At 40.5% G+C, this 20,850-nt stretch overlaps 1 protein-coding gene across 4 annotated transcripts in view; it reads left to right on the top strand.

Annotated features, from left to right (window-relative positions):
• The window catches only part of CACHD1 (cache domain containing 1), a 236,091-nt gene that overhangs the window by 143,956 nt on the left and 71,285 nt on the right, over positions 1–20,850 (top strand). For all 4 annotated transcript variants that reach the window (XM_025288542.3, XM_006059916.4, XR_006551869.2 and 1 more), the window contains exon 4: positions 11,475–11,581. In XM_025288542.3, the coding sequence (XP_025144327.1) occupies positions 11,475–11,581 (107 nt within the window). The remainder of the gene's footprint in view (positions 1–11,474; positions 11,582–20,850) is intronic.

The raw sequence follows: 20,850 nt of genomic DNA, 5'->3' as shown, positions 1-20,850 counted from the left end.
GAAATACTTTCTTCTGTAAACATTATTTTACTTAAATTACATTCTTCCTATGATCTTCAGGACAGCCTGGTGGGGTACAATCCCCCTCCTCCTCCATTTTGCACATGAGGATGAAGGCTCAGAGAGGTCGTGTCAAGACTCAGGGCAGCTGGGTGTAGAACCTAGGTTTCCTTATTCCCAACCATTTTTTCTTTTAATGGTAAACTATTTTGACCAGTAGTAAAATTGAAATGGCTTATCTGCCAACTGAAATGCTGAACTATGTATTCCTTCTTAGAGTTTCATTTGAGGCTGTTGTATGACCCTCTGAAGTTTCTAAATTGGCTGAATGTGAAGCTTCCACAGTCCGTTTAGTATATTTCTCAGTCTTATTTTCTCTATTTTTTTAATTGCAGGATAGTTGCTTTACAGAATTTTGTTGTTTTCTTGCAAATATCAACAGGAATCAGCCACAGGTATCCATATGTTCCCTCCCATCTCCCTCCATACCCCACACTTTTAGGTTGTTACAGAGCCTCTGTTTGAGTTCCCCGATACAGCAAATTCCAATTGTATTTCTGTTTTAAAACTGTGTTCCTGCAGTAGTTTGTGTTATTTCCTTATGTGTGTGTAGATACACATCTGTATCTTTAGGACTATTGATGAGCGCACTCGTAGCAGAAAATGCCTGTATTTGGGTCTGACAGTCCTGCTTTCTGAATTTTCCTTATGTAACCTTCACTGGAGGAAGGACAGGAGACCTGCCACACTGCTTAGAATACTGATTTTCATCAGTGGCCTTTTATGGATTTTAGGGAGAGTTGGTCTTGAAATTCTTCTCCTTTCTTTCCATTTATCTGTCTGTCTGCCTGTCTATCTGATTTCTAAACGAAACTGCCTAGTACATTTTGCCCAGCTCTAAGAACTATACCCTGTTATCACAGAAGCATTCCCTTGAAGTTTTCATCTGTTTTTGTTGTGCAAAAATACCAAAATGTATCAGAGAAGGTCAAGATTTAAAAGTCACTGTGTCGTAATCTTTCTTGGAGACTCAACTGGTCTGGTATGATGTGGACCCAGCTGTCTTCCAACTCACAGCTTTATTAGCTTTTGAATACTGAGTCAGTAATGCCTTTTGAGGACACATGAGCCATCAGTATTCCACATCTTATGTTTCATGTTCCTTATGCAGAATGGAGATCTGGAGAAGCCTTGTCTGCCTCCAACACGAATGTGCTTGACAGATTTGAACCAGTTCATCTCCACAGTCATCTGCTAACTGAAGTTCTTAGTGCTTCTCTTTGATGTCTGTGTCATACCACTCACAGTTGTCTGCTATGTACTAAGTACCCAGTGCGTGTGTGGGAAGAAAACATACGCATTTACAAGCTCTTGACTCTAGTCCTGGCAAGTCTCAGCCTCTTCGGTTTTCTGCATTTTGTCATTCAGCATTTACTACAGTTGTACTCTTCCCAGGCAAACTCTGGGCTAGGTTCTAGGGATAAACATGGGAAAGGATCTCTCTCTTTACAAGGGAGAAAGTATATAAACAACTGTAACATGTGCGAAGCCCTCGTTAGAGGTCAAGTGGTAGGGTGGACGGGGGCTACGGAATGGCACAAAGGGAGCCTGTGGATTCCTCTGCCCAGCTGTCTGTTTTCTCTTTTATTTTCCAGATACCGTTCTTCTTCTTCGTGCATTCCTGCCCAAACCTGGTAACAAGAAAGTTAAAGGATAAATGTTTAATGTGGTTGTGGATCCACTTCCAGTTCCCCTAGGTGTCACCTTTGCCATTTTCCAAGCTTGTGTGAGAAAGCAGTTTAAATGGAATTCTAGAAGCAAAACACGGATCACAGCAGGGCTTTCTGCCAGTGATCTGCTGTGGGGAGGCAGGGGTGTGGAATGGTGAAAAAGAAATGTGACTGGTTTGTATGATACTTAGATCCTCACACACAGAGAGATGCTTGATTGCTCTAAGCCTTACCTTCCAAGGGCATTTGAAACCAGCCTTGTTTCCACTCTGTCTGGGTTGCTGAACCCTGAAGATTTAATCCTTATTACTGATAAGAACAGAAAGAATGTGACTTATCTCTTCAATCTCTGCAGAGATGGAAGGAAAAACCATTTCTCGGAACATGATTACACGTTATTTGACAGCTTTTCAGTTTGCCCATTAATTTAGGTGTTTGAATAAGTAAACTCCATTGGGGGGAGTTGAGTATCATTTACTTTATAAATGTGATAGTTCCTTTTTGAAGTGACCCCACTCTTACCCCTTCCTCCACCATTCAAACAGAGTTTAAATATTTGCCAGGGCAGATGTTTGATTTTTATCTTAGCTCTTTCTTTGTTTAACTTTATTCTCATGGGTGGTTAAGTGGAAGATAAGGGGGTTCTTGTTTAATTCTTTTCAACTGGTGTTGCTCAAATATTTGGAGAGCAGACACTTCCCAGAAAGAATGAGTGGGAACCTGGTTGAATGGAGGTGAAATGAAATGTCTCCCTGTCATATCTGAGTAAACCAGGCACTGTTGGGCTGTTACTCGGATGTTTTTTATGTCCAGACCTCCTTTTTTGAGATTTTTTTTTTAATGGGAACCATTTTTTAAAGTCCTTATTGAATTTGTAACAGTCTTGTTTCTGTTTTATGTTTTGATTTTTTGGCCACGAGGCACGTGGGATCTTAGCTCCCCAAACCAGGTATCAAACCTGCACCCTCCCGTATTGAAAGATGAAGTCTTAGCCACTGAGGTGCTTAGCCCCTCAGTAATGTCCAGCTCTTTGCGACTCCATAGACTGTAGCCCGCCAGGCTCCTCTGACAATGGGGATTCTTTGGGCAAGAATACTGGAGTAGGTTGCCATGTCCTCCTTTAGAGGATCTTCCCAACCCAGGGATCGAACCTGGGTCCCCCGCATTGCAGGTGGATTCTTTACCGACTGAGCCACCAGGGAAACCTCTTAACCACTGGACCTCCTTTCAAAGTCTCCTGTAGCTGCTGGGTTTTGCCATCTTTGCTTTCCCCCTGCCCCGCCCCGCCCCCGCCCCCGCCCCCGCCAAAATGTGCGCTGCTCTTAAAATGGAACTTGGTAATTTGGTGACACCAAGCAACAAGGGTCTGCTGTGGACTGGGAGATCCATCACAAGCCTCAGCGCATTTGTTCCACACCAGCTTCTGAGCCCATACCAGATTTTGCTTCCTCAAGAAATGGTGTGTAACTGTGGTGGTCTTTTAAAAAAAAGAAACACCCTCGTGCCTGTCTCCAGCAGTGATTAAAAACAAGGAAACAAGTAAAAAATTCGCTACCCCATTAGCTGTCATCATATTGGCTTTATTTATGGACTCAACTATCAGTGTAAGCCTTGCTCTTCTGAGATATCCACAGGGATTTGCTTTTTAAATTATTACCTTTAAAACGTGCCCGTGAACAATACCACATTTCAGCAGCACCCTTGGAACTCACACTGTGGGTGTGGTTTTTCTGTGCTACATGATAAATTGGTCAGACTTTGCCTGGAAATGTTGAGGAAAACCCAGGGTTTTAAGTGATTTGCCTGGCAAATCACCTTCCATAGGAAATTTAAACAAAGACCAAGAAAGAGATTCCGGAAGTAAACCCCAACTGGTGTATGTCTCTCTTTTGTATCTTTTCCTTTCTAAACTGGGACTCCACTGAAAAGTTGATTTACACTGTGAACCGAGGCTGAATGAAATCCAATTGGAACTCACTTGAACACTGTTTTGATGTAAGATTCAAAGCTTCTGCAAATTTATTTTATCTTCTACATTTGCTGATCTCCTGCTTGTAAATCCTGTTGAAGGAGAATAAAAATGACTGCAGCCTGATGGGAATTAAATGTCTGAAGTTCAAAGCAGTTTGCACATCAGAGCAAACGTCAATCAAATGAACATCTTGCAAGCCAGGCAGGGAGTGAATTTCTCCATGGGGAAGAGATCAAAGTGGGAGTCACAGTTCTGTTTTCTCCCTCGGGATGCAGTTTCGATCAGTTGTTCATGAAAGTAAATCCAGAAGGAAGTTTTTTCTTTTTCTTTTTTTTAACTTGAGGGGGTAGGAAAGATGGAGTTATTTCTCTTGAAACTAAATTTCAGGCCCTAGTTTTATCTTATGAAAATAAATACAGAAAGCAGTCATAATCCAATATCTCCCCTTTTTAGAGAGAAAGTCTACTGGAGATTTATATAGGATTATTCTCTTATTGTTATGACTTTTTTAAAGGCCATATGCAAAGATAAGTTGCCTGTTTATTTTATATGAAAATCTATAATTTTATCAGCTCTTGACCTTATAAAAGCTGAAATTTTATAAATGTGACTGGCAGCTTATGTATTTCTCAATGAAAAATCTTTTAGGTAACCCTTAAGAGAACTGACATGTTTTTGTAATGGTTTAGAAGCATGAACTTTGCATTTCTCACAGTCTCCCAATCAGGGTAAATAGTACATTTCTTCTTAGAAATCATTTTTTCTAAAAGGCACATGTGCATTAAATGTACTCTCGTTTTAGGCAAGGCAGCAGTTCCACTGAGGCCTGGAGATAACTCAGGTAACTGGGATGGCACTAAGCAAGTTTTACTGGGTTGGCCAAAAAGTTTGTTCAGAGTTTTCCATAAGAAGCTATGGGTATTTGGAGTTCAAAAGAGAAGCTAGCATTAGTGTGTGTGGCTGAGTAGAAGGGGAGAGATAATCACAGGTGTTTTGCTCATGAAATTACTTCTTCTGACTGACTCACCAGCTTGGAACACACCATGCTCCTGTATCTCCAAGCCCCCTGTTGACACCTGCTCCCATACCTGCCTGCACATCAGCAATGTCAGCAACCATAGAAACAGGGTGAGGTTTGCTTCTGTGTGTTTCATGTTAATTCAGTTGGGGAGTAGATGCTCCTCACATGTGAGGAGACTCAAGAAAATTGAGAGGTTGTACAACCATTTCCACTTAGAGAATTCCATGGAATATGCAGGAGAAGAGAGAGTGGTTGTCTTGTCCTTGAATCCTTTAAGTGTCAGAATGTTGGCAGTTGATAGAAATAAATTAATTTAAAACCACCAGTATTCACTATGTGTGGATTACCCAGGGAACAAGAACTGAATTTTGTTTCATCCTTTCCTAGTAAACTTAGGTCTGTGAGCTAACTAGAGGAGAGGTCATATTGCCCTCTGGCTGAGGTTCTCCTGCAAAATGGTTATTTAATTCTCAAACAGCAGGGTGGATTTCTTCAGAAAAAGAATGTCTTTAGGTATTTGACGTGCTTTTTGGGATCAGGTTTGATCTCTGGAAGGCTGTGTGTTTACACGTTACCAGCTGGGGCTTCTCTGAGACCTGTTTCATGGTTTTATGCGTTGCTCACATTTGTGGCCATTGTCTATTATGTCATTTAGCACCCACCTGAAATTCACTGTCCCATGGAGAATTTTTCAGAATTTGGTGAAATTTCCTCTTTTTGGTCTCCTATTTTTATCTTATCTTTGGTGTACATAAGCCATTTGTTTAAGTCGTCAGATGACCAGAATGCCTGGTTCTTTCTCCCAGAGGAGAATGTTAACACCAGGAAAAGGAGAGAAATTGCTATGAGCTGTGTCTCTTCTCTTTGTGGAGAGTGGACATGCTGACTCTTCTGTCCATCTGGAACTTATAGCCACCTCTGCCGCCCTGAAACCTCTCAGATTTCAGAAACCTTTCAAATTCAGATTTGAATGGAAAGGGACCTTGAGGCTTTTCTGGAGTGCAGTAATAAAAAGTAGCCCCGAAGTGGAACATTCCAAAGTTATGCCAGTGGTGAACATTTTAAAAATCGGTATTATCTATAATTGATAGAGAATAGCTGTCTTTAATATTATATCTTCTCCATCTTCCTCATCTTTGTCCATAGAGTTCTTTCTCTGCAGCTATCCATTGTGAGCCTTATGCTTAGCAACTGTCATTTCCTATTTAAGTAAAAAGCAAAGATTTCCCCTAAGCCCCACAAGCCTTTAGAGTAATCCTTTTCTTTGAGAGAATTGAATTGTACTTCAGCTGTTTTAGATAATGCTAATGACAATTTATTGATTTTATTGAGATACAGTGTAATGTATTCATTAAAAGGAGAGCTTGAATATATGTTCCTATCTTGATCCTGTTACTTCCCAGCTGTGAAGCTTGGACTTCTTAATTAACATTTCTGTGCCTCGGCCTCTTGGTCTTTAAATGAAATAATAATAGTATTTCTCTCAGGTTTGTAATGATTAGGTGAGTTAATCTGTGTAAAACACTTGGAATATTCTCGATACAATGTAACATGGGAGCTGTTAACTGTTACCATTACTAATACACCTAATAGTCATTGTTATTATTTATTAAATGTTTACTATGTACAAGGCTCTTCAGAGCTATTTTCCGGTTACAAAATAGATATAATTTTTATCACCATCTTATAGATGAGAAAAATGTAGGCTGCAAACATGTAAGTTCTATGCAAGAGTTAGAGAGCAATAAGCATTTTAAACCCAAACTCCAGTTCAGGTCTGTGTACATCTGAGGGCATGCTCCTGAACATGACCACAGCATGCTTTTGCCAGGTGGCAGTTCCTTTTTCATCACAGATGTTCTCTGAATGTGATTGAATGAAATAGGCAGAGCTTTTCAGTGACTTAGCTTTTGGTCCTTCCACAGCAGTCAGCTACCAGTAAGAAAACTTACAGAGAACTATACATTCCCAGCAATGTACTGGACCTGAGAGGGAACTGCTGCTAAGTCACTTCAGTCGTGTCTGACTCTGTGCGACCCCATAGACAGAAGCCCACCAGGCTCCGCTGTCCCTGGGATTCTCCAGGCAAGAACACTGGAGTGGGTTGCCATTTCCTTCTCCAATGCATGAAAGTGAAAAGTCAAAGTGAAGTCGCTCAGTTGTGTCCGACTCTTAGCGACCCCATGGACTGCAGCCCACCAGGCTCCTCCATCCATGGGATTTTCCAGGCAAGAGTACTGGAGTGGGGTGCCATTGCCTTCTCCGAGAGAGAACTATAAATCCTCAATAACCCACAATCCCATTGGCAGAACTAAGACTTCTCAGATATGCGACAGGTTACAGAGAGAATTGGGCATTCGAGGGCTGGGTGGTAGAATTTAGACAATAAGGCTTCCATAACAAAATATCTTGCCAGTTTTTCTTACTATACTTTTATTTAGTGTGTGGAGAAGGTAAAATAAGTAAGATAATTTGCTCATTATTTATAATAAACCTTATGTTAGAATTTTTATTGATTAGTATTTTGTTGATATAAGTAGAATCTAAAGCCAACCAGTCTATCTATCAAACATCAGCTCTATTGACATTATGCTAAGCTTGTTTATAAAACAATATTTAAAAATTAGGGAAAAGAGACACAACAGGCAGAATGGCACTAGTCAGTTTAGAGGAGAAATGGCTCCTCATAGACTGGGGCTGACAAGAGGACTTCCTAGGAGGAAAATCAGAAAAAGAAAATCAGAAAATTGGCTTTGTAGAATGGCACTATGAACACTGAAAAGCATCACAGTTGGGACCCAACAGAAAAAAAACATGTATTGATTAGAACTATGATCTGAGTAGAACTATAGGTTGGGACACAGTGGGGAAAGAAGGTTGAGCAGGCTATTGATGACAAGCACTATATTGTGAAACCTTTTTATGACTGACAAATGTTTACTGAGCACCTACTCTTGTTAATGTGTCACTTGCAGTTTTATTGTTATAAAAATGTTTTCTTTCATGCTCTTAGAGATGATCTTTTCAGTACAGAAAGGAAAACAGCCCATAAAAATAGTTCCCTAGTCTCCCTGGTTCAGGAGTGAACTATCATTTCACAGTGGTCACAGAAATCTGTATGTGTGCTGCACTGGATTTTAACCCTCCCCAGAGTTGGGGCTGATGGCACAGGTCCTGGCCATAGCGACTCCATCCAGGGAAAGAGGGCTCTCTTCAGGCTTACACTTCTCCTGGGAGAAGTTGTCAGTAGCTCTCTTGAGTTGCCCATCCCCTTTAACAAGTTCTTTATGTGTCACTTAAAGCAATATGTGTGCCTCATCCTTGGACAGGGAGGTAGTGATGATCTAGTCAAGTCTTTCTTAGGTCCCTGATTTGCACTGTGTTCCTTGGTGTCACTTTCCTCAACTGGGAGACAGGTAGGTGAGAAAAAGGTTTCTAATTAGTATAGCACAGTCCAGTTATGAGTTTTAGGCATACCTAAGAATTCCTCTGCTGTCTTCAAACTGAAAGGTCCTCTGTCCTTGGTCTCTTTGAGGCATAGGGAGAAGTTCCTGGAAAGCCTTTGTACTGCCTTATTTCTAAAGGAATCTACATGACAGGATTGGAGGGCTTCTTACCCCTCAGGAGCCTGTCAAAGTCAGATTTCAGGGAGGACTTTACCCTAGACTCACTAAATCTGAATCTTCCAGGGCAGAGCCAAGGAATCTGCATTCCAACATGTTGCCAGGTGATTCTGATAGGGCTTAGACTTTAGTTAATTGTCCCTGGTGGCTCAGATGGTAAAGCATCTGCCCGCAATGCGGGAGACCAGAGTTCGATCCCCGGGTCAGAAAGATCCCCTGGAGAAGGAAATGGCAACCCACTCCAGTACTCTTGCCTAGAAAATTCCATGGATGGAGGAGTCTGGTGGGCAACAGTCTATGGGGTCGCAAAGAGTCGGACACGACTGAGTGACTTCAATCAGGAGCCTGTCAAAGTCAGATTTCAGGGAGGAGTTTACCCTAGACTCACTAAATCTGAATCTTCCAGGGTAGAGCCCTGGAATCTGCATTCCAACATGTTGCCAGGTGATTCTGATATGGCTTAGACTTTAGATAATTAGGAACCATTTATCTGAGGGATAGTCCTCAGTTGTTAGACCTCTGGAGCCTTCTGCAGGAATCCAAAATAGGACTAAGCACATATGAGGAATGTTCATAGACAGTCAGTTAATATGAGCGTTTGCTTTTGACAAAAACAATGCTTAGTGTTTTATACACACACACACACACACACATATGTATACACACATAGTGGTGAATAAAACCGACAAGACATATGATCTGCTCTCAAGGGGTTTTTGTCTGTTCATATGGCCTGAACCATAAAAAGCCACCCCTTAAAAACATTTACAAGTGTTGTCCAATTAAAAAGACATATACAAATGGATCCATAAATTTAAAATTATGCACTTGCCCTCAGAGAAGATGGAAACACTTGACATAGACTAGGAAAGCATTCACAATTCAGTTTTTCAGGGGAAGTGATAAGTGAACAAAGACTTGAAGGATGATTAGATAATCAGGAGAACCTTCTAGACTTGCATTGTCCAACATGGTAGCCACTATTTGGTGACTGTTTACATTTAAATTAAGGTTAAGCAAAATTGAAAATTTAGTTTCTCAGTTACAGTAGCCACATTTCAAATGCTTAGTAGTCACGTGTGGCTACCATATTGAACAGTGAAAAAATGACACATTTTCATCATCTCAGAAAATTCTGTAGGACTGCCCCAGTCTAGATCAGAGGTGGTGAAACAAGTGTGGTACACCACCAATTTTTGAAATTTGAGTTTTCCTGGAATACAGCCATATTTATTCCTCTAAAAATTCTCTTTGGCTGCTTTCACACCACAATGGCAGAAGTTGGTCATTGTGACAGAGACCTTGTAGGCCACAAGGCCTAAATATTATCTGTCTTTAATTTAAAAAGTATGTGAGGGAATAGATTTAATATGACAATCTAGTGCATGGAGAGCAAGTGAGTTCCTTGTCTAATGCTACTCTTGCTTCACAGATGTTAAATGCTAAAACAAGAGAGGACAGTGAGACTATGTTGCTTTGCCAGCATACACTCCGGCAGCTGCTGATGTATTAATCTCTTCTCTTCTCTCCATCTGTGGCTTTTGAGGCAGCAATCTTCTCGTCTAGACAAACTGGAGCAGGTCCAAGGAAGAGTGACCACACTTGTAAAGCAACTGCGTCCTTGGAGGCACAGTTGACAGTGTTGATATAATTCTATACTGGATGAGAGACTGGACTAAAGAGTCTCTTAAAATCTCTTAAAAGGTCTCCTCTTTTGAGACGATATGTATCGAAACAAAACTGTTTTGGAACCCAGCACACCCATTGAAAACCCAGCCCCATTGCTCATACAGCCAGTTCAATTTAATAGTTCTTATAAAAAAGATCCATAAAATCAACATTCACGTGAATGATAAAGTGGATCTTGATTTTTAGGAGTGTTTGTTCAGCGTTGTAAGAGCTTCTCTACCCGTGTTAATGAAATTTCATTAATGATATTTATAATCAGAGATACACATTTAACACTAGTTTTTAAATACCTAATTTCAGATTGAGTTTATTTACAGGTAACTCTTAGAACCTTCATGAATCGTCTCAGTATCTGAAATCCAAAATAGTTTATTTAGAAGTTCTAGAGTTTTCTCTTTTGGAGAAAAAGAGAAAATTACTGGATTATTGGATTTAATTTTAATCCAAGTAATAAATCCAAGGTCTTTCCTGATTTCTAATGGGAGTGCAAGGCTGAACCTAGAGTTAGAACAAAGTTAAGTCTCTTTAATTTACCTGTAAATTAAAATTACTTGGATTTATTACTTCTGGATAAAATTCACTGGAAAATAGTCTTAGTGACTATATGAGTCAGTAGATTTTCTTATTATTTTCTTGTAGATTGTTTGCCCTGGCAAATGAGTCATAATTATATTTGTGTTTATTGATCAGCTACTAGCCAGAGACTTAGCATTGTTCTAACTCTACGTTCAGCCTTGCACTCCCATTAGAAATCAGGAAAGACCTTGGCCTCATCTATATTACAACCTGAAACGTGCAAGCTGTGTATCACTTATCATGAGAGGAACTGTGGTTTCACAGTTTTGGAAACCTTTTCACAGCTTTGGAAAATGTTTTTTCTTTTCTTTTTTTTTTTTTTCCAGATAAGAAACCTGGGGCTCAGACAGACTGTACAATTTATGCAAGTTCACACATGTAATGGTGACAGAGCAAGGATTCAAATCTAGATCTTTCCTACTCCACAGCCATTCCTTCTCCTTCACTACTGTCTGTTTTTATGCTTGGTCATTGGTTTTCGGACGGAATAATTTAAAGAATTTTTTCACATGTCACACCAGAGCTTAAGTCTGAATGTTTGTCATTCTGGTCTAAATTTTGTCAAATCTATTTTCTGTATGATTTCATCAACAGTACCTGGTCATTCACTGCAGGGAAAGTTGTCTTGAAGGATTTTTTTTTTTAATCTTCTTAGAATTTCTTTTGATTTCTAAAACCTTTAGATGCAGATGTTGGGTTTGCCCACGCTACTCTGAAGTGATTTTTTAAAATATTTAAATTGTAATTTTACTATTCATGAGCTGACCTATTCTGTACACAGTATTTGAACTATTAACTTTTGTTTGTTTTCTGGATTGAATAATGACCAGATAAATATTGCTGATTCTCTTCTGTTGTTTCAGATTTGATGGGAACTTTAATACCAATGTATCTAGAACAATTAGTTGTGATCGACTATCTACTACTGTTAATAGCCGGGCCTTCAATCCAGGACGAGACTTAAATTCAGGTTAGTAATCTCTTGACTTCATAAAGGTGAACTGTTTTCCACCACATTTTTGAATAAATGTATTGCTTTACATTTAGTTTGAAAGAAAAAAATATGTTCTTAAAGTTAGGTATTTCTTTCTGGCAAGCTGACCCTCGAAAGAGGGAAAGGAAGAAGAAAATAAAGCAGACATACATTGAGCATTCACTGTATTACATCTGTGTTTGTGAACTATGCCATGTGATTTGCTAGATTCTTAATCTATTATCTCATGCAGTTGAAGAATGATGAGGTTACTTTCCTACTACAGAACAGTGCCATGATGCTGTACATTTATCCCTCAGTATCTGCAGATACTTGGTTCCAGGGAGCCCCCATTCATACCAAAATCTGCAGACACACAAGTCCCTTACATATATGGTGAGGTATAAAGAATACAGTTGACATTTTAGATCTGTGTATTTCACATCCGTGGATATGGGCAACTGACTGTATGCTGAACTTTCTTATTGGTCTGGTTGGAACTCGGTCATATACAATAGTAATTACTACTAGGGTTAGGACGTGTGCACATGGTTACATATAGCTTCAAACTGGCACCATGTCTCTGCTTTCTTGCCCTAGAATTCCGATCTACATTTCTCACTCTGTCTTGTTGTATACAGCTGTTGGGTGATGGGCCTCAGAACCTGAAGGCTTCACCTTTTAAAAGCTGAAAGTGTTAAACAGCTAGGAATAAAAAATTACCATGTGGCCAAACAATCCCACTACTGGGCATATACCCTGAAGAAATCATAATTGCAAAAGACGTATGTACCCCAATGTTCATTTTGGCACTGTTTATAATACCTAAGCCATGGAAGCAACCTAGATGTCCATCAACAGATGAATGGATGAAGAAGCTGTAGTACATATACACATCAGAATATTACTCAGCCATAAAAAGGAATACATTTGAGTCGGTTCTAATGAGGTGGATGAACCTAGAGCCTATTACATAGAGTGAAGTAATCAGAAAGGAAAAAACACATATCATATAGTAATGCATGTATGTGGAATCTAGAAAGATGATACTGATGAGCCTATTTGCAGTGCAGCAATGGAGACCCAGACATTGAGAACAGACTTGTAGAAACAGCAGGGGAAGGAGAAGTGGGCTGAATGGAGACAGTAGCATGGAAGCATATACATCACCATGTGTAAAATAGTGGGAATTTGCTGTATGACTCAGGAAACTCAAATGGGGCTTTGTGACAGCCTAGAGGAGTGGGATGGGGTGGGAGGGAGGTTCAAGAGGGAGGGACATATGTATACCTGTGGCTGATTCATGTTGATGTATGGCAGAAACCAACATAATATTGTAAAGCAATTATCCTTCAATTAAAAATAAATTAATTAAAAAATAAAAGCTAGAAATGCCTTTAGAAATTACCTACCAATCTCAGTCCTAGGATTTTACCAAGGAATATTCTGAGGCTCAGAATGGTCCTAAGACTTCCCTCATCACTGGAGAAATAAAAGATTTAATCCTTATACATGAAGAAGTGTATTTCCCAGATTCCAGGTCTCCAGGAAACATGTATAAGCCAAGAGAAAAGCCAGAGACCCAGAATATTTACTTTTAGAGCCCTACCCAGTATTGGTTCAGAGGAAGAATTCTAGTCTTTGGGCATTGTATACACAAACCAGGTAATCTATTAGGTCTGGAAAGAAAGAACTGTAAGCTTTATGTTGCTTAGGGATTAAAAAACTATAGCTGTTAGCTAAATGATGCAACCTAAATCTGCCAGGCACTTCTTGTCTAGACCAATACATAATGAATTCAGTCATTTAAAAAAAAAATTGGTCGAAGAATCTGGAGACCTTCTGGAGCAGGTGGGATTTACTACTAGAAAGAGAATTCAGTGAAAATACTTTTCATAAAAACATAATTGAAGTGAGTAGAGAAGGGCATGGAATGGGCAGAGAGACATTCTAATGGGAGATTCCAAGGCTGGCTCAGGGCAGAGAGCTGGAACTTGAGTCTTTCATTTCCCAGATTCAGTATTTACTCTCTTTTCCTTTCCCAGTTGTGCCCAGTACAGAATGTTTAAGAATAAGAGAAAAGTTGGGAAGGACTTCCAAGATATTTGACTTTATCAACAAGAATGACAGAGTTGATGGGAAGGTGAGAAAGAGGTTTCTGTGGGAGGAAAGGAGTCAACATCTCAGTTTTAGGAAAGTTATCCAAGGGAAAATGTCTCACAGATAGTGGTGTATACAAGTCTGGGGTCCAGAGAATGAGCCAGACTGGACATTTATCACTTAGATTCATTGTGTATCGTGAGTCAAAGTCACTCAGTCATGTCCGACTCTTTGCAACACCATGGATTGTAGCCCACCAGGCTCCTTTGTCCATGGAATTTTCCAGGCAAGAACACTGGAGTGTTTGCCATTCCCTTCTCTGGGGAATCTTCCTGACCCAGGGATCAAATCCAGTTCTCCTGCATTTCAGGCAGATTTGTTATCATCTGAGCCACCAGGGAAGCCCAAAGTGAAAGCCACTCAGTCGTGTCTGACTCTTTGCAACCCCATGGACTGTACAGTCCATGGAATTCTCCGGGCCAGAATACTACAGTGGGTAACCTTTCCCTTCTCCAGGGGATCTTCCCAACCCATGAATCAAACCCAGGTCTCCTGCATTGCAGGCAGATTCTTTACCATCTGAGCCACAAAGGAAGCCCAAGAATACTGAAGTGGGTAGCCTATCCCTTCTCCAGTGGATCTTCCCAACCCAGGAATTGAACCAGGGTCTCCTGCATTACAGGCAGATTCTTTACCAACTGAGCTATCAGGGAAGCCCAGACAAGTCTGGAGTCCAGAGAATGGGCCAGACTGGACATTTATCACTTAAATTCATTGTGCATAGGTAATACTTAAATCATGAGACTCAGTAGGATCATACAGCAAGTGGCCATGGGGAAAAAATAATGACAAGAGGTCCAAAGACTGAGTCTTGGGACACTATACAACTTAGAGTTCACTCTAAGAGGAACCAGTAAAGGAATCTAAGATAGCAATCAGTCTGGTAGGAGGACCAAGAGAGCCTGAAGCCAAAGGACAAAAGTGTTTCAAGACAGGGGAAGAGGTCAACTGTGCTAAATAGGCCCTTAGTAAGATGAAGGCTCTTGAGAAAATGAAATTAAGCAACATAAACACCAATTAACTGGTGAATTTGACAAAGGTTGTTTGCTGGAATCGTAGAGTAAAAGAAAGGTTGATCTTCATCAGCTCAGGCTCTTAAGAATGGAGCAGGAGACGCTAAGCACATGAACTCCAAAGGTTTGCTGAATGGAAAGCTGGAGGGCCACATGGAGTATAGATAATATTTTTAAATTGAGAGAAATTATGGCAAGGTCATGTGCCAAAGGGAATTATTCAGTAGATAAAAGAGAGAAGTGAAAAGAGATAGTTGCTACAGCCTTATCCTTGATTAGGCAAGAGATGGTGGGATTCCAAGTAGAAGATGGAAACGCACAGAGCATTCATTCTTAATGGGAAGGAGGAAGAAGGAGGAAGTGTGTGGAATGCCCATAGTGACCAATGTGATGTCAGGAACTTGGGGGCATGACCTGCAATAGTGATTGTGTTTTCTCAGAGAATTAGGAAGCAAGAGACCCTCAGCTGAGAGGGAGGCTAGGAGACAGGGAGAGCGGGTTGGAGGAGGCACTGAAAACCTATTAGTTACACTAAGATTTCCTTCTGTGATAGAGGTTTTAGAGTAGAACTCAGTTGCACATGAATGGGGATCCTGACAAAATGCTGTTTTATTACAGTCTTTATTTGTCAAGGGAAAGGTGGGGAGAAAGAGGATGGTCAGGGAAGAGGTAGGTTGTTAGAGATCAGATCTTGAATTTGGCTGTTTCCAAGATCACGTCCCAAGGATTGATATAACATCCTAACTGACAGGAGCTGTTCTCAGCACAGTTGACGCAGCTAGATTTACAAGCCGTTTTTGGCAGTATTCGGGTATTTGAGAACGGACTTGCTCGTATTTGAAGTTTTGTGACATTCCACCAGGCAGTGGCTACAGCCAAAGTCCACATTCTTGAACAGTCATTTGTAATACGAGAGGAGTGGGAGATGGGGGAGGGTGACCTCACAGCTCCCCCTTCCCCTCCTCTCTGGCTCATGCCCCTTTTCAGAGCAGAATTAATGTGCTTTCTAGGCTATCACATGTCTGATATTTACATCTGTAAAATGTCCAGCCTTAGGCTCTTTCAGTCTGTATATAATCCATCAATGGGTTCCTAATTGATAACACAGTTTCAGATTGCCTCTCAGACTAGCTGGAAACAGACTCACATAAATTGTAAACCATTCTTAGCTTCATTTATCCAAAACTAGGTCATGTGTCCATCCATCCAACACACATGTGTATTCTTTGTCTTAAAACCACCCCACCACATCTCTACTTTCTAAATTGACTTCTGTCCCTGATTCCATACAAATAGCTGACGTTCAATAGTGCATGTGTAACATGATGGTATGGGTCATGTTTTGCTCAGGGTCTTTCCTGCTTTTATCCCTAGTTTCTCACTTTCTCTCTCTGTCTCTCTTTTAAATTCCTGCTGAGCTATTTTCTTGTGCATAGCCTGATCCCTAAAGAGAGTTTATTTGAAGAGTCCAAGGAAGTTGCCTCTTGCTCTCTTGAGTTACGCAATTGAGATGAGAGTGGAAGTGAGAGTTACTCTTTCTCACCGAAAGAAAGGGTGTCTGGACTTTCTTTACTGTGTTTGATTTAAAGAGCATTTGAAGTTGGAAACTTCGATCTTGGTCACGTTGCCATCTTCATTGAGAAACAGGATTCATGGGGTGAAAGAGGTGCTTGTAAGTCATGTTACAGCAGTAAATGCTGCAGGAGGTACAGATGGGCACTGAAGGCTGTGGACCAAACTGCTAATTTCAATGGCTTCATCACTTCATTCTTTGAATGACAAGCATTGGCTATGTGCTGTAGGTTTTTTGTTTTTCTTTAAAATGACTTGAAAATCATCTGTTAAAATGCTAATTCCAATGCAATGTGAAGCTATGTTCTACCTAAAAAAAAAAAAACGAATAAAATCAATCAAGCTAGGACTTTCTAGGATTTTGTATGCCTAATTAATCCAGCTTTGTGATTGAGATAGTATCATAAAAGATGTGGTAATTATTTTAAAAACTATTCAATCACTTAGAAATCTAGACTCTTGAGGTTATGATTCCATTTACATTCATGTATGGTGATGGGTGTACATATGTATATACATAAAACTAAGTAGACAAACAAAGGGAACCTTTCTTCACTTTAATTCCTCTTCAAGTTCTATTCTTCTACCATGAGCTACTTTGGAGTCTCATCTTCTAGGTTTCTTACAACAATCCTATTACACTGATTTCAGAAGATTTTACTAGCCACATAGATTCTCATGTGTATATATACACTTTCCATAATACCTGTGATCATAATGAATACAGCCTGGGGTTTTTTGTTGTTTTTTACTTAACAAATATATTCTGAATATTCTTATATGTCTATGAAAACAAATATACTTCTCCAAAGTCTCTATTGTTGTAGCAATGTATAATTGTGTAACAGTGTTAAATCAACCAATCTACTCCAGTTCAACATTGAGATTGTCCTAGTTTTTCACTATATCATTGCTCCCTTGTGTATATGTGCATTAAGTCACTTCAGTCGCTTTTGACTCTTTGTGACCCTATGTAATCCACCAGGCTCCTCTGTCCCTGGGATTCTCCAGGCAAGAGTACTGAGTGGGTTGCCATGCCCTCCTCTAGGGGATCTTCCCAACCCAAGGATTGAAGCCAGGTGTCCCACGTTGCAGGCAGATTCTTTATCACTGAGCCAAATTGCTCAGGGAAGTCCTCATTGCTCCTTTGGATCTCAAGTGACCCCTCCGCGGTTTCACGTGACTGCTATACAGCAGTTGGCATGAAAGCTTCCTTTTTGGAAACTTTACCCTCCTTAGTTTCTATAAAATTGTTCTGTGCCATTTATCCCCAGACTCCTCTGTCCAGTCCTTATCATCCTTCTTCTTGGGCTCTTTTTTCCTATGGTGGATGTCCCCGCATGTCCTCTCTTCACCACCTTCCTCCCCTCACTGTTATCTCCCCAAATGTTCTCCATTTATACAGAAATCCTGCTCCCACCACATGCTACTCAGTTCTAAATCTCTGTCTCCAGCTGTGGCCTGTTTCTGAGTTTACTTATTGAGGAACGAACTTCAGGACACATATTTCTCTACGATAATCCAGTAGCTACCTCAAAAATTAAACCATCAAACAAGCAAGAACACTTTCCTCTAAACTTACTCCCCAATCTGGAATATATTGTTGGTACCCTCTCCTGGTTACACTGGGAATTCTTCCTCATCTTTTTCTACCTGAGACTTCAGGCTTTAACAGCTTTGACCAAATGAGAGCATAAGTGAATGAAGTCGCCTGACTAGGGCATTTACATGTGTGTCCCTCTTCCTGCTCATCACACCCACTTGTAATGTAGATCTCATCATCCTTTTCATTAAAGGGAAACTTGGCTTAAATTCCATAGTTCAAAGATGTGTCTTGAATCCCCTTTGTTTTCTCCACTTCAGTACCATAGATTTAAATCTTCATTGCCTTTCTAGAAGACAAATTAATGTAGAAATCTCCCCCAAAGTTTCCCTTCTCCTATTCTTCCTCATTTTCAATGTATTCTGCACATGGTAGATAAGCTAAAGTACTCGCTCTATAACTCCATTTCTCAAAAATCTCTGATTGCTTCCCTCAACCTTCCAAATAATGATGGAGGCCTTTCAATTTCATCTTCTGCTCTCTCACTTCCTTGTGCCCTCTGAGCTGTATCCTCAAGGAACCCCTTTCATTTCTCCAAATCCCTAGTTTCTACCACTTCTCTATACTTCACTCTTATTATGTAAGAATTCCTTGTCTTTTGTAGCAGGTTGGGTTTACTAGGAGGCAGACTCTGAGATGGAGGTTGGCAATCTGTGGGGAAAGGGAGAGACAGGATTGAGTGGTAGGAGAAGCTGGGCTGGGGTACAGCCTCAGTGGGGTCCTCAGCCACCCCAGGGGGACTTAGAGGTGGGGGTGGCCCTTCAGAGTTGTGTCAGCCCAGTCACAGCTCTTAATGACTTTACTCTATGATCCATTCTTACTATAGAATTTTAACTGTTTGTGTTGGACATCTGTTTGATGCTCTACTCCTTTTCATTTATTTTTTTGTATGCCAAGTGTTCAATCCAGGCCCTGGCCCATAGAAGGTACATAGGAAAGTGAAAGTCGTGTCTGACTCTTTGTGACGCAATGGACTATACATTCCAGGGAATTCTCCAGGCCAGAATACTGGAGTGGGTAGCCCTTCTCTTCTGCAGGAGATCTTCCCAACCCAGGGATCAAACTCAGGTCTCCCACATTGCAGGCAGATTCTTTACCAGCTAAGCCACAAGGGAAGCCCAGAAGGTACATAGTAAATGCTTATTGAATAAATAGAACTAGGATTTTTTTTTGTACTTTTGTTGTTTCATCTTTATAATGGAATAGCCAAGGCTTTTGAAACAACCTTAGTGAAGAATAGAATGTAGATGTGATATGCTATAAATCAGACCTGGTTTTCTTAGCTTAGGAAATCAGCACGTATAAATGTCTCAGGTATATGGAAACTATTGAAACAGACTACCCAGATGAATAGTAGTATTTTCATGAAACTAACTGTGGTGATTTCAAACATACAATGCACACAGGAAAATCAATCTGTTACTCTTTGGTACCTCATAAACCATTTTATACTTTTGCCTTATTCTTACATGGATACCAAGGGCAAATATTTGTCAGTATTATATAAATGAGAAACAGGCCTAGAGAACTTAACTGATCTACATAAAGTCAAACAAAAAAATGTTGGTATTAACGTGACTAAACGTCCATGTCCTGACTCCTAGTCTGATGGCCTCCTTATGACAGATGGTTTAAAATGAAGAGATGTCTCAACACTGTATTCTACCTACTGACACATCAAACTCTTGACCAAACCCACAATCTTCTCTTTTCCCACCCAAACCACCTCCGTGGGCCATGTTCCATATATCAGTTAGCAGCTTCATTTTGCTCGTTACCAAGGATTGAGACCAGAACCAATCCTAACTCTCTTTCTCCCTCATAATAAGCTGCTCTCCTGTGACAACTTTACAGTAGTTACTGTGGCAGACACCAGGGTAGTTAAGACAGAATCCCTCCCCTCACAGAGCTCACAACCTTGTCTTATGTGTGTTGAAGGCACTTAGGATGAGAAAAATCAACAAACAGATATAGTATGATACCGTGCTAAATGCTCTTGAGCTGAGTACCAAACACATTTCTCATTTCAGAATCTATAAAAAGTGCATCCAGCACAGGTTGCTGTGTAAGAGAAATAAGTAACGGAAAAGGAAGGTAGCACTAAGTCAGATTTTAATGGACCTCGTATATCAGTGTGAGGAGTTTGGTTTGGTTTTCGTTTCTTAGCTTGAAGTCAAGCAGGGGAAGACTTTAAGCAGACCAGGCAAGAGAGTTTTGTGGAGAACAGATGGAAGGGTGGTTAGCCTGAGAGAAGAGAAACCGGGGGGCAACCAAGATCATCCAAAAGTGGGAGGGGCCATGGAGAGAGGAAATTGGCTAGATGAGGGATGAATGGGGGAACAAGAAATGAAGAATCCATGGGGACCACTCTTCCAAGTTGATTGGCATAGAAAAGGTAAAAGGTCATTGATAACTCAGGAGGGGATCGGACATAGGGAAGGTTCTGCTGATAATACCTTTTTAATAGAAACAGTGATAGACTTTATTTTCATGGGCTCCAAAACTGCTACAGACAGTGCGTGTAACCATGAAATTTAAAAACTCTTACTCCTTGGAAGAAAATCTGTGATAAACCAAGACAGTGCATTAAATAGCAGAAACAGAAACATCACTTTGCTGACAAACGTCCATCTAGTCAAAGGTATGGTTTTTCCAGTAGTCATGTACGAATGTAAGAGTTGGACTATAAAGAGAACTGTGGTGCTGGAGAAGACTCTTGAGAGTCCCTTGGACAGAAAGAACATCAAACCAGTCAGTCCTAAAGGAAATCAACCCTGAACATTCATTGGAAGGACTGATGCTTGCTGAAGCTCCCAGTACTTTTGCCACCTCATGCAAAGAGCTGGCTCACTGGAAAAGACACTGATGCCGGAAAAGAGGAGAAGGGGACAACAGAGAATGAGGTGTTTGACTGGCAT

The sequence above is a fragment of the Bubalus bubalis genome, chromosome 6 (assembly GCF_019923935.1).
Source record: "Bubalus bubalis isolate 160015118507 breed Murrah chromosome 6, NDDB_SH_1, whole genome shotgun sequence".
NCBI classification, from domain to species: Eukaryota; Metazoa; Chordata; class Mammalia; order Artiodactyla; family Bovidae; genus Bubalus; species Bubalus bubalis.
Note: the sequence above shows the minus strand (reverse complement) of the source record. Positions and strands in the feature narration are given on the sequence as shown.